The sequence below is a fragment of the Hetaerina americana genome, unplaced genomic scaffold, assembly GCF_022747635.1.
Source record: "Hetaerina americana unplaced genomic scaffold, ioHetAmer1.1.p SCAF_1, whole genome shotgun sequence".
Classification (NCBI taxonomy): domain Eukaryota; kingdom Metazoa; phylum Arthropoda; class Insecta; order Odonata; family Calopterygidae; genus Hetaerina; species Hetaerina americana.
Window position 1 is genome coordinate 95,610,017 of NW_027286069.1, and position 14,238 is coordinate 95,624,254.

Here is a 14,238-nt window from a genome sequence, read left to right on the forward strand (position 1 = left end):
TATAGTATTGCTAGAAAAGAAAGTAAATTTTTTAGCATCATAAATCAAGAAAAACACACTGAAGAAGGCCAAGAAAATAATATGTAATAAAAATTTGTCACCATATTAATGTAATATTATTTAAAAACCATTTTTAAATTCATCAGACATATTTTTTTCTAAGCAAATGTATATTAAAGCCTAACAGTAAGTAAGTTATTTTCGCTGAAGTAATGCCAGCTCAATTCTTGGAGTACACTTGACTTTATTACGGTGATGGTGGATTGGCTCAAAGGTTTATGCTTTGAGAAAAAAACAGGTGAAATTTTGACAATTCTAGTTTTTGCTAACAGTTTTATTCTCTTCCATAAACGCCTCTAGTTTATATCGTTTCATAATGAAGTTAATATTTCTCAAAACAAAAATGGCACGTTTTATTAGCAATGAAAAATGAGTCCGCTAATTTCAACCACAATGTCGACTAATTGGGATTTGGTATGTAACCATAACTGATTAAACATACGTTATGAGGATCAGCACCAAAAGAGATGGATATAAACTGCTAGGACCGTTTCTTACAGGAATACCAGAGAGAAAATCTCTGAATCAAGCACCACTAGTTACGTAATAAAGATCTGTCAGGCTGGAGGAGAATTAAAATGGGAAACGGAAGAATGGAAACTCACTCATAGACGATCGAAAGAACAATTTCTTTTTTAATCAGAAGTAAATATTTAGATGCAAATGCTCGTTTGTTCACCACTGGGAAAAAAAGTCACATGTGTCTAGGTACGGACTTGAGGAAGCTGAGGGGGGATCAGGAATTAAGAGAAACGATTGTTCTCACATTGATTCTCGAGAGAAATCAAGCAACATCATTCGTGAAGTGCAGCCGTACATTATGGATGCCCAGCATCCAGCTTGTTTACTTGAATTGTACCTCTTTGAGATTGGCTTTTGAGATTTTTTTAATTTTACTAGAGACTTCCAATTATAATATGCTCCATTTACAGCCGTGTCTCCAAGTGCAATATAATTATGCCCGATCCCTGACTATTGACTATTTATGTGGCTATAACTTTGACGCCACTTTGACTTTTTCTTATGCAGCTTTGATGTTTGTTCTCAGGATTAAAATAATGTTGCTAAGTTTCATCTGAATAAATAATATTCGACATAAATTTATTATCTTCCTGGCAGCAGTGGTTTTAATGTTTATATCCGTAAGAGTAGTTATTGGAACCCCGGGTTTACCTTCCTTTGAAATTGTCTCTCCTTATTAAACTTTTTGAAACATCTTATAACTGTGCTATAAGGAAGAACAGGTTCTCATTAAGCCTTTTTCAGCAATACATAATAAGCATACGCCCCACATGGCGTTTTTTTCTGGTGAAAGCAAATTTATAAAGTAGTGTATTGACCGTTGCGTGTTATTCGCGTGTACCATCGCCTCCGGCGAATTGAGCATGTTCAACTTGCAACGACTGTCGCTGATGTGATGCTGAAACCAAATCAATAAAGTTTGTGCTCATGTACCTTTTATATTACGCTTGCAATATAATAAATAAAATTAAAATGTTGCGCAATAAATCATGCAAATACATTAATTTTAATCACTCTTCATTTAGTCTCAGTTTAAGTTTTTATGTATAATGGAAATTGTTATTAAGTATTGAACCTTAAATATTAAACGAGAATTCTATAATTCGCTTTCAATTTCTTTCTCTTTTATAATTTTGAATAACCCAGATTCTATTGGGTGTAGAGTCTCTACAATACCGTAATTACAGCGTGGGAATACCATATTTTCTGGACTGATGTCAATTGCGTAATCGAGTAAAAATATAAATTACATTTCTGAAACAAACGAAGCAAACACTTCAAATTAGTAACTCTGGTACTTACCACGTCGGGGATTCCTTTATCACTCTTATAAACCAGAGGAGCAGCCAAGCCCGTGATTCCATCCCAACTTCCGCGGTAGTCGTAGGCAAGGACGTTGATGAAATCGAAATTCCTTTAGGAGCAATAAAATAGGGAAGTAAGTAAACTTTAATTTTATTCTTACTCATACATTCAAATCTGAAATAAAATTAATTTGTGGGAATAGAAATACATCTCCAATATAGTTTCATGTAGCACATGTAATAACCGTGTAGATTTTGGTGGCGACAATTGTTGTGCTTTGGAACGAAATAATTAAGATGGACGAAAAATTTCGATTTAGGAATTGCCCTAGTACGTGATTCCGTAGTAGTAATTTTAAGATTACCAGTTCAAGATTTCATTGTCGAGTAGTTGTCTTTATGGTCGGATTTCACTGATAATAATACGATCTGGTAAATGGGGAACTTGGCAGAAACAATTGCAGAATTAGTGAAAAGGATAGTCGTCCGGTGAATGAGTTGGGACGACCATATTAACCATCGAGGGTAAAAGTCGACCGGAAATTCAGGGTGACCAAATGTATACTACTACATTCAGTCTGCCACTTACCTTCGACTGCCAGTTTTATGGATATGATATTTGTTTTTTTTATGTCAAAAACTTTCGAAATGTATTAATTAGGTAAATTAAATGGACATCACGTATAACTTAATTTATTCTGAGGTAGAAACCATATATCAGCTGGAAGAATGTGTTTTGAAAAAATACCCTATTGTAGGAGATGTGGCATCATATTCGATTGATCGGTTTTTCAGTGAGTGTCTATCCTACAGAAATAACCCGTTTTTCATGAAATCATTTCAACCTAACTTCGGTACAGCCAAACAATTTTTCATTACTTTATTAGGTTTGAAAAGGCATTTGCAATCACTTAAGTCTTTTACAAAAAATTAGACCTATTCCCATGAAGGGGAAAATTCATCCTTGAGCTCCATGATTTGGAATGAAATAACTTGGTTTTTCCAGAACATATTTAGTGATCATTATTATGAAAGCCCTCAATTCGTTCGTGAAAATTCTACCAACAAAGCTTTTTTATAAAAATGAAGCGTTAAAATTAAGGGATTTCTGATTTGTTTCTAAATGAACTGGAAGGAGATATTTAAGTGGAAACTCTTGAGTGACAACTTACTTGGCTACTGCATCCATGTCGTAACCCACGTGTAAGAAAGTTTCCAGAGCAGGAAGAGTTCCACTAAGAATGAGGCCTTCCTTATCGAATTCTTGTCTCATTTCAGCAATAAGTATGGCGTAATTTTTCTGCAAGAAAAATACCAGGCACAAATTAAGCCAATTATTAAACACTAAATAACTGATCAAAGCACTTTTCCACTTGATAAAATTTTTATTTGACGACCGGGTTTCGATGTAATACATCATCATCAGGTCCACCTCATGTAATACATCGAAACCCAGTCTTAAAATAAAAATTTTATCGAGTGGAAAAGTGCTTCGATCAGTCATTCATTATGCTCGACTTCCACCACATCACTTCTGAAGCTACTCAATTTGTTATTAAACACTAATTTTATGTGCATGAATTGATTGATAACATCCTACACCCTAGGCATTATTTGCTGCTACCATATGCTATCAGGGAGGTAACAACTTGTCCTAGATAAATTAAGGCGTAATAATGCAACAATTTCAGAGCGTAAAAATCATTCGCCTTGACTGGGACTCGAACCCAGATCCCTCAATATCCGGTCGAGTGCTTTAGCCACTTAAGCTACCGAGGCGTCCTCTTAAACTCTGAAATTTTGGGGCTTTTAAAGGAACTAGATGTTATGACGAAATACCGTACATACAATGTCACATGCATTCGTAGTCGTGCGCGAGGCGCCACTGTCCACGAGGTTAAAAGCCAACTTTAAACACGTATGGTGTTTTCCCTTTGACAAATTCCAAAGAAACTGCGGGAGATGCCGCAACAGTAACTTTTAACGGAGTCATCCGCTAATGTGCATTTTAATGCAACAATTTCAGAGCGTAAAAATCATTCGCCTTGACTGGGACTCGAACCCAGATCCCTCAATATCCGGTCGAGTGCTTTAGCCACTTAAGCTACCGAGGCGTCCTCTTAAACTCTGAAATTTTGGGGCTTTTAAAGGAACTAGATGTTATGACGAAATACCGTACATACAATGTCACATGCATTCGTAGTCGTGCGCGAGGCGCCACTGTCCACGAGGTTAAAAGCCAACTTTAAACACGTATGGTGTTTTCCCTTTGACAAATTCCAAAGAAACTGCGGGAGATGCCGCAACAGTAACTTTTAACGGAGTCATCCGCTAATGTGCATTTTAATGCAACAATTTCAGAGCGTAAAAATCATTCGCCTTGACTGGGACTCGAACCCAGATCCCTCAATATCCGGTCGAGTGCTTTAGCCACTTAAGCTACCGAGGCGTCCTCTTAAACTCTGAAATTTTGGGGCTTTTAAAGGAACTAGATGTTATGACGAAATACCGTACATACAATGTCACATGCATTCGTAGTCGTGCGCGAGGCGCCACTGTCCACGAGGTTAAAAGCCAACTTTAAACACGTATGGTGTTTTCCCTTTGACAAATTCCAAAGAAACTGCGGGAGATGCCGCAACAGTAACTTTTAACGGAGTCATCCGCTAATGTGCATTTTAATGCAACAATTTCAGAGCGTAAAAATCATTCGCCTTGACTGGGACTCGAACCCAGATCCCTCAATATCCGGTCGAGTGCTTTAGCCACTTAAGCTACCGAGGCGTCCTCTTAAACTCTGAAATTTTGGGGCTTTTAAAGGAACTAGATGTTATGACGAAATACCGTACATACAATGTCACATGCATTCGTAGTCGTGCGCGAGGCGCCACTGTCCACGAGGTTAAAAGCCAACTTTAAACACGTATGGTGTTTTCCCTTTGACAAATTCCAAAGAAACTGCGGGAGATGCCGCAACAGTAACTTTTAACGGAGTCATCCGCTAATGTGCATTTTAATGCAACAATTTCAGAGCGTAAAAATCATTCGCCTTGACTGGGACTCGAACCCAGATCCCTCAATATCCGGTCGAGTGCTTTAGCCACTTAAGCTACCGAGGCGTCCTCTTAAACTCTGAAATTTTGGGGCTTTTAAAGGAACTAGATGTTATGACGAAATACCGTACATACAATGTCACATGCATTCGTAGTCGTGCGCGAGGCGCCACTGTCCACGAGGTTAAAAGCCAACTTTAAACACGTATGGTGTTTTCCCTTTGACAAATTCCAAAGAAACTGCGGGAGATGCCGCAACAGTAACTTTTAACGGAGTCATCCGCTAATGTGCATTTTAATGCAACAATTTCAGAGCGTAAAAATCATTCGCCTTGACTGGGACTCGAACCCAGATCCCTCAATATCCGGTCGAGTGCTTTAGCCACTTAAGCTACCGAGGCGTCCTCTTAAACTCTGAAATTTTGGGGCTTTTAAAGGAACTAGATGTTATGACGAAATACCGTACATACAATGTCACATGCATTCGTAGTCGTGCGCGAGGCGCCACTGTCCACGAGGTTAACATCTCCCGCAGTTTCTTTGGAATTTGTCAAAGGGAAAACACCATACGTGTTTAAAGTTGGCTTTTAACCTCGTGGACAGTGGCGCCTCGCGCACGACTACGAATGCATGTGACATTGTATGTACGGTATTTCGTCATAACATCTAGTTCCTTTAAAAGCCCCAAAATTTCAGAGTTTAAGAGGACGCCTCGGTAGCTTAAGTGGCTAAAGCACTCGACCGGATATTGAGGGATCTGGGTTCGAGTCCCAGTCAAGGCGAATGATTTTTACGCTCTGAAATTGTTGCATTAAAATGCACATTAGCGGATGACTCCGTTAAAAGTTACTGTTGCGGCATCTCCCGCAGTTTCTTTGGAATTTGTCAAAGGGAAAACACCATACGTGTTTAAAGTTGGCTTTTAACCTCGTGGACAGTGGCGCCTCGCGCACGACTACGAATGCATGTGACATTGTATGTACGGTATTTCGTCATAACATCTAGTTCCTTTAAAAGCCCCAAAATTTCAGAGTTTAAGAGGACGCCTCGGTAGCTTAAGTGGCTAAAGCACTCGACCGGATATTGAGGGATCTGGGTTCGAGTCCCAGTCAAGGCGAATGATTTTTACGCTCTGAAATTGTTGCATTAAAATGCACATTAGCGGATGACTCCGTTAAAAGTTACTGTTGCGGCATCTCCCGCAGTTTCTTTGGAATTTGTCAAAGGGAAAACACCATACGTGTTTAAAGTTGGCTTTTAACCTCGTGGACAGTGGCGCCTCGCGCACGACTACGAATGCATGTGACATTGTATGTACGGTATTTCGTCATAACATCTAGTTCCTTTAAAAGCCCCAAAATTTCAGAGTTTAAGAGGACGCCTCGGTAGCTTAAGTGGCTAAAGCACTCGACCGGATATTGAGGGATCTGGGTTCGAGTCCCAGTCAAGGCGAATGATTTTTACGCTCTGAAATTGTTGCATTAAAATGCACATTAGCGGATGACTCCGTTAAAAGTTACTGTTGCGGCATCTCCCGCAGTTTCTTTGGAATTTGTCAAAGGGAAAACACCATACGTGTTTAAAGTTGGCTTTTAACCTCGTGGACAGTGGCGCCTCGCGCACGACTACGAATGCATGTGACATTGTATGTACGGTATTTCGTCATAACATCTAGTTCCTTTAAAAGCCCCAAAATTTCAGAGTTTAAGAGGACGCCTCGGTAGCTTAAGTGGCTAAAGCACTCGACCGGATATTGAGGGATCTGGGTTCGAGTCCCAGTCAAGGCGAATGATTTTTACGCTCTGAAATTGTTGCATTAAAATGCACATTAGCGGATGACTCCGTTAAAAGTTACTGTTGCGGCATCTCCCGCAGTTTCTTTGGAATTTGTCAAAGGGAAAACACCATACGTGTTTAAAGTTGGCTTTTAACCTCGTGGACAGTGGCGCCTCGCGCACGACTACGAATGCATGTGACATTGTATGTACGGTATTTCGTCATAACATCTAGTTCCTTTAAAAGCCCCAAAATTTCAGAGTTTAAGAGGACGCCTCGGTAGCTTAAGTGGCTAAAGCACTCGACCGGATATTGAGGGATCTGGGTTCGAGTCCCAGTCAAGGCGAATGATTTTTACGCTCTGAAATTGTTGCATTAAAATGCACATTAGCGGATGACTCCGTTAAAAGTTACTGTTGCGGCATCTCCCGCAGTTTCTTTGGAATTTGTCAAAGGGAAAACACCATACGTGTTTAAAGTTGGCTTTTAACCTCGTGGACAGTGGCGCCTCGCGCACGACTACGAATGCATGTGACATTGTATGTACGGTATTTCGTCATAACATCTAGTTCCTTTAAAAGCCCCAAAATTTCAGAGTTTAAGAGGACGCCTCGGTAGCTTAAGTGGCTAAAGCACTCGACCGGATATTGAGGGATCTGGGTTCGAGTCCCAGTCAAGGCGAATGATTTTTACGCTCTGAAATTGTTGCATTAAAATGCACATTAGCGGATGACTCCGTTAAAAGTTACTGTTGCGGCATCTCCCGCAGTTTCTTTGGAATTTGTCAAAGGGAAAACACCATACGTGTTTAAAGTTGGCTTTTAACCTCGTGGACAGTGGCGCCTCGCGCACGACTACGAATGCATGTGACATTGTATGTACGGTATTTCGTCATAACATCTAGTTCCTTTAAAAGCCCCAAAATTTCAGAGTTTAAGAGGACGCCTCGGTAGCTTAAGTGGCTAAAGCACTCGACCGGATATTGAGGGATCTGGGTTCGAGTCCCAGTCAAGGCGAATGATTTTTACGCTCTGAAATTGTTGCATTAAAATGCACATTAGCGGATGACTCCGTTAAAAGTTACTGTTGCGGCATCTCCCGCAGTTTCTTTGGAATTTGTCAAAGGGAAAACACCATACGTGTTTAAAGTTGGCTTTTAACCTCGTGGACAGTGGCGCCTCGCGCACGACTACGAATGCATGTGACATTGTATGTACGGTATTTCGTCATAACATCTAGTTCCTTTAAAAGCCCCAAAATTTCAGAGTTTAAGAGGACGCCTCGGTAGCTTAAGTGGCTAAAGCACTCGACCGGATATTGAGGGATCTGGGTTCGAGTCCCAGTCAAGGCGAATGATTTTTACGCTCTGAAATTGTTGCATTAAAATGCACATTAGCGGATGACTCCGTTAAAAGTTACTGTTGCGGCATCTCCCGCAGTTTCTTTGGAATTTGTCAAAGGGAAAACACCATACGTGTTTAAAGTTGGCTTTTAACCTCGTGGACAGTGGCGCCTCGCGCACGACTACGAATGCATGTGACATTGTATGTACGGTATTTCGTCATAACATCTAGTTCCTTTAAAAGCCCCAAAATTTCAGAGTTTAAGAGGACGCCTCGGTAGCTTAAGTGGCTAAAGCACTCGACCGGATATTGAGGGATCTGGGTTCGAGTCCCAGTCAAGGCGAATGATTTTTACGCTCTGAAATTGTTGCATTAAAATGCACATTAGCGGATGACTCCGTTAAAAGTTACTGTTGCGGCATCTCCCGCAGTTTCTTTGGAATTTGTCAAAGGGAAAACACCATACGTGTTTAAAGTTGGCTTTTAACCTCGTGGACAGTGGCGCCTCGCGCACGACTACGAATGCATGTGACATTGTATGTACGGTATTTCGTCATAACATCTAGTTCCTTTAAAAGCCCCAAAATTTCAGAGTTTAAGAGGACGCCTCGGTAGCTTAAGTGGCTAAAGCACTCGACCGGATATTGAGGGATCTGGGTTCGAGTCCCAGTCAAGGCGAATGATTTTTACGCTCTGAAATTGTTGCATTAAAATGCACATTAGCGGATGACTCCGTTAAAAGTTACTGTTGCGGCATCTCCCGCAGTTTCTTTGGAATTTGTCAAAGGGAAAACACCATACGTGTTTAAAGTTGGCTTTTAACCTCGTGGACAGTGGCGCCTCGCGCACGACTACGAATGCATGTGACATTGTATGTACGGTATTTCGTCATAACATCTAGTTCCTTTAAAAGCCCCAAAATTTCAGAGTTTAAGAGGACGCCTCGGTAGCTTAAGTGGCTAAAGCACTCGACCGGATATTGAGGGATCTGGGTTCGAGTCCCAGTCAAGGCGAATGATTTTTACGCTCTGAAATTGTTGCATTAAAATGCACATTAGCGGATGACTCCGTTAAAAGTTACTGTTGCGGCATCTCCCGCAGTTTCTTTGGAATTTGTTTAAGGCGTAATATTCCACATGATCCAAATATTTCAATTCTTTTATTTTAAGCATTTCGATATGTATTGTTGAAGGATAATGAGTTACAAATTTTAAGGCTAACATTTTAAAACTACGTATGTAACTTTTAGGAGAGGTATTGTCTCAATGTGACAATTGTAATGTAACATACGTAATATTTCTCTTGAAGGGCTCCAATAGCATCTGTCAGCGTGAGAGGATAAGCATTAACGAGGCGTAATTATTTTATCTCGCCAAAGGCCAAAGTCCCAACCTTAATACCGTGTACTTCATCATCGTTTGGATCCCACTTCCTCACGTGGTCACCTTTCATTGAAATTTTGCTCACCATGTTGTATTTGTATGGAAACAACCTCTTAAGAAATAGATTGTGATTTTAAGTGAGTTCATTTTTATGCAAATACGTGAAAGGTACTTTGGCTTTATTATTTGTTACTTTCACAGCATTCATTGCCAAAATGAGGAGGCTTACCACCTAGAACGGAGGACCACATACACCTGTTTCTATAATTTCGTTCACTTCTCAAATGACGAATGAGTTCATAGTTTTTCGGTCTCGCTTCAGTTTGATACATCTTTTCCGGTTTTCTCTATCTTGAATATTCATAGGGGATGTGGGATAATCCCGCATTCCAGAAGCCTCTATTCACTTTCCACTAGAAAGGACCTCCTTCGCCAATGTTCTCAGAAAACTGATTTCAATCTCTCGCTTTTATGATTGAAAAAAATACCTTGTCTAATGCTGATCCACCCCTGGAGCCTGGGTAGAGCCATGCTAAATCCAATCCATCGAAATTGTGCTCCTGGAGGAGTGCCATCGCGCTCTTGATGAACCTCGATCGCCCCGTCGCGGACGACGCCATCTGAATGCAAAAAGAAACATTTTAATGTGCGGTCGAAAACGAAGGTTAACTACTATGTGCCCCGACTAGCGGCGCACGTATGATTCCAAGTGACGGAAAACTTACCACGGAGTACTTTGAAGATCCCTCGTTCCACCCACCAACACCAAGAAGGACTTTCAGATTTGGATTGCTCTTCTTGAGACCGACGAATCTGTTGTAGAAACCTGTGTTTAATAAGTAGAAATGTGTTTCACAATAAGGTTACAGAGGTTAAGGCCTAAACGTAATTTATATTTAACTGTGAGGCTTCTAATAATACTAAAACAGTATCCTTTCCAGTATCTCTCCTACCACTTATAGGAGATTAATTCGCTACACTACAAGCGAGTTTAAATAATTATTCAAAATGTCACTAAGTGGCTGTGTGTATGATGAGTTTTTAACTTAAATCCATTGATTTATCTGATCTAATAATGTAGATTTGGAGTTTGTGATATGAGGAAAGGTACTTATTTTCTTTATTTACAACAGTAACGGTTGACAGGTAGTACTGGTTATTAAGGCAGGTGATCGACAGCTTAGTCCATTTACGCCACTAGGGACTGATGTGGGTAATATTGCTGGGGTAGGATGTCCAGAGAATGTTGGAGGAAGAGTGAAGAGAGAAATACGGTGTCACAATTAGCTTTCTCTTCACGAAAGGCGCCAAGGGTTCACACAATGTAACGTCACATCCAACGGATGGCGTACTCCACTTGAACTGCTCTCCATATAGCACCAAATTAGGGATCACAATACCACTGAAAAAGCCTGCGACATAAGGGATTTGAACCCTCGTGGTTGGAAGAATGCCATAGCACCATCCCGATCCCCCATCCCATGGTGATTTTAAGAGTCCTAACTGGAAAAATTGCCACTGAATCCTTATTTTGGCCAACGCATTTCGGTTCAATCTTTACGTACAGCATTGACATATATTAATTAAATAGAATAAGTTTAAAACCTGATACATGTATGCGTTTTTCCTGAGCTAATAGTGAAGCTACTGCAATGACATTCAGGGATAAATTATAGAAGTGAAAGATAAAATATATTCAGAGGAAATCCTGCATTGAAAATTATAGTATATGAAAGCTATTGATTGGCATGCATTACTAAAATTTTCAAAATGAATTCTAGGTCGATAAAGGTAATTATTTTTCTTTTACCTTTTCCGCCGCCTTCAGACAGGTCGTTCCAGGCATCAAGAGGTATTAGGTGAGCAGTTGCTGCATCCAAACCAGCAAAAGCGTAGATTCCATGGGTACAAATGCTAGCGTCAGTGTCCTCTGGGGTAAAAGCTCCCAAACCATTGCGATATCCGGACCAGCTAGCAAAATAGCATACGACACGTTTTTCGTCTGCCTTTCCTGTCGCTTTTCCTGCGATCAGAAGAAATGATAAAAAATATTAGTTATAAATAGCAAACACACCTCAAATTTCGCATGTCTATTGGAAAATAAAATCGATTATTAATTTTTTAATATTAATCCTGCGGAAAAAAATTTGAAACCTAAAACTTAAATTACTTACTTCCCACTTATAGTTGCAAAGCCAAGTAATTTCCTCCAGATAAAGGCTTAAAGGCTTTGTAGCGATATGCAAATTTTCCTTGTTAAGTAACTAGTGACATTTTTATTTTCCAATTTTACCATTCATGAACACAATTTTAAATTATGTTATAATAGATGTACGAAACTAAGCACGTAGTAAATTGTATGGATATCAATGGATAAAAATATAATTCATTTCATGGGTAGCAAACCTATTGATAAATTATTCAACCACCAGCTTTTAAATATTTGCGATCATGTGATGGCATTAACTTCAACATCCCCTCGTTTTCCAAGTTTCAGACAGTAATATCTATGCATATTTAATTTATTGCTGCAAACATTTTTAATTTTTCAATTTCCGAGGGATGTTCAATAAAAGGGATATCATAAAATTGGTTCAAAAAGACACTGTGCAAGAATATTTAATATTATATCGTTCGAGCATATATGTACAAGTTTAATTGATTTGAATCCAATACTGCGTTATTGGCAGCCGTTGCAAGTTGAAAAACTCGCTCGCCTTCGGAAACAGTGGAAGCAGTATGTGGTGAGCATGCGCTGCATTGAACTTATGCTTGGTCACAAGAAATCGTTAGCCGAAGCCTATTTAATTTTTCAGTCTTATGGAGAGGTTAAGTCTTATGGAGAGTCTATTATCACCTACATCACTGGTAGGACATGGTTTTTAATGGTTAAAGAGGAAGACAAGAATTTCATGAGTAGGTGGGCCAGGAAATAAGTTACTGTTGCTACGGAAGTAGCGAGGCTGCTGTCCTTGTGATAAAAGATCGTCAATTAACGTAAAGATTAGTCTTAAATATTGTCGATTTGATCGGTTGCCATTCAAAAATTGTTGGCAGAAAATTTACTCATGGTACGTGTATGTGTTCGAGACTGCTCATACCCGAATAGTAGGACGTTCGAGTGCAGATTTGTTCGCATTTAAAGCTGATGTTAAATGAAGATGAGGAATTTCTTTCGAGGGAATTTACAGTAGATGAATTTTGTTCATTATAATCCTATAAGCAAACAGCAAAGTTTTGAGTAGAGATCTCCAGCATCAGAAAAAGCAAAAATGGTGTCAAAGTTACCGTCACATCGTTTTTCTTTGTTCCTAGAATGGTGCACGAGAATGTCATATCAGCACACGCACCTGTAAATGGCGCATACATTCAGGCCCGCCATACGCCTCTATGCTCGTAATGGAAATTCTCCAAGGCCAAGTCGACCGCAAATGGTTGAATTGCAAGGTAATAACTCACTGCTCACAAAAATAAATGCGAAGTGCGTTCCTCATCCTCAGAACTGAATAACTTAATATGACGTTATAACTGAATATGACGTTTGCCTGTTTCCCTATGTGAAGAAACACCTTCGTGGCAAGCATTTTTCGTCATCCTAAGAAGGCTTGGGAGACCTGAACATCGGCTGGCCTGAAGCAGTACTCATAGCACATTGATGAAATTTGTTTCACTGATACATTTACACATTTAGCTAAAAATAGAACGCAGAATAAAGTTTCGAACTTAGAATAATGCGGATTAAAATAACGTATGACGACTCCATATAATAATTCAAGTAGCTATTTATGCTCGTATTCATACTTAGCTACTACTGCTATAGCTATTTTTCATATTATTATTCTCATTTTTACTCTCTTCCTCTTCTTATATGTGCACCTTTACATAACAAAGTCGTTATAGAGGCGTTATTTTGTGCTATTCGTCATACCAGAGAATTATTAAGTTTTTCTTGCATACAGAACTTTCTATCACTGGCTCATTTTGTCAGTTTAAGAAATATCATTAATTGGGTACATTTTGTAAAATTAATATTTGATAGCAAAGATGGTACTATTGCCTTAAAAAAACTACATATGTATGATTCTCAATGAGTATAGCTAATATTAAAATCTGTTTGTCTTCATGAATTAGTTCGTGACGCCGTTAAAATTTCAAATCACTGAATAAAGGAGAGTGTATCCTGACTACGGTATTATTGCAGAAAACTATCTATTCGAAGATGGGTGATAAAGAAGTACTCCCTTAATTCACATATTTTCACTCTTAGGCTTCATAACATCCCAAACAAATCTGACTTACAATTAGTCTTTCATATAATTATGCTAAGTAGCACTCACCTTCAATGGAAAAGCACAGTATGAGACCGAAAAGGAGACTTAGTAGTAGCTTCATGGTTCCGGAGGAGACTGTATGGGTAGAAATTTAAATACTATTGAGTTAATGTCTTCGATTTGTTACACTGGAAGAAATTAACCTTAGAATATCCATTAAAATAAAAATAATTAGTTCATTAGCACCTTGTCATGTATCTTTTGGAAAATAATATTTTGGTAAGACTAAAGTCCTTGACGAGTAAGGGAAGGTTAATCAACATCGGTCGCCGATATTTTATCTCTGATCTCAATTTTCAAATAAATCTCGTATTTCCACATCTACCAGTAAACTCATTTCAATGATTTAAGGAATTTATTTGTTTACTTGGATTCATATACACATTAAATCTCCAGAAAACTTCATGATACGTTTACAAAATATCTGTGTTCACTAGCTTTATACTTCGAGCTCATTTTGATTGATA

At 39.1% G+C, this 14,238-nt stretch overlaps 1 protein-coding gene across 1 annotated transcript; it reads right to left on the minus strand.

Moving 5' to 3' along the window:
* Window positions 1-1,081: 1,081 nt before the first annotated feature.
* LOC139692195 (probable chitinase 2) lies at window positions 1,082-13,832 on the minus strand. The gene is made up of 7 exons (XM_071590295.1): window positions 13,778-13,832; window positions 11,251-11,463; window positions 10,166-10,266; window positions 9,929-10,060; window positions 3,059-3,186; window positions 1,885-1,996; window positions 1,082-1,135 (listed from the first exon to the last, which is right to left on the minus strand). The coding sequence occupies exons 1-7, from the start codon at window positions 13,830-13,832 to the stop codon at window positions 1,082-1,084; spliced, it is 795 nt and encodes a 264-aa protein (XP_071446396.1).
* Window positions 13,833-14,238: the final 406 nt, after the last annotated feature.

What these genes read in the sequence shown, in the direction of transcription:
- LOC139692195 (XM_071590295.1), bottom strand. Translation starts at nt 13,832, where the DNA reads ATGAAGCTACTACTAAGTCTCCTTTTCGGTCTCATACTGTGCTTTTCC. An exon ending in ACTGTGCTTTTCCATTGAAG is followed by an intron (nt 11,464 to 13,777) that starts GTGAGTGCTACT and finishes TTCTGATCGCAG; the next exon opens with GAAAAGCGACAGGAAAGGCA. An exon ending in GACATGGATGCAGTAGCCAA is followed by an intron (nt 1,997 to 3,058) that starts GTAAGTTGTCAC and finishes TTGCTCCTAAAG; the next exon opens with GAATTTCGATTTCATCAACG.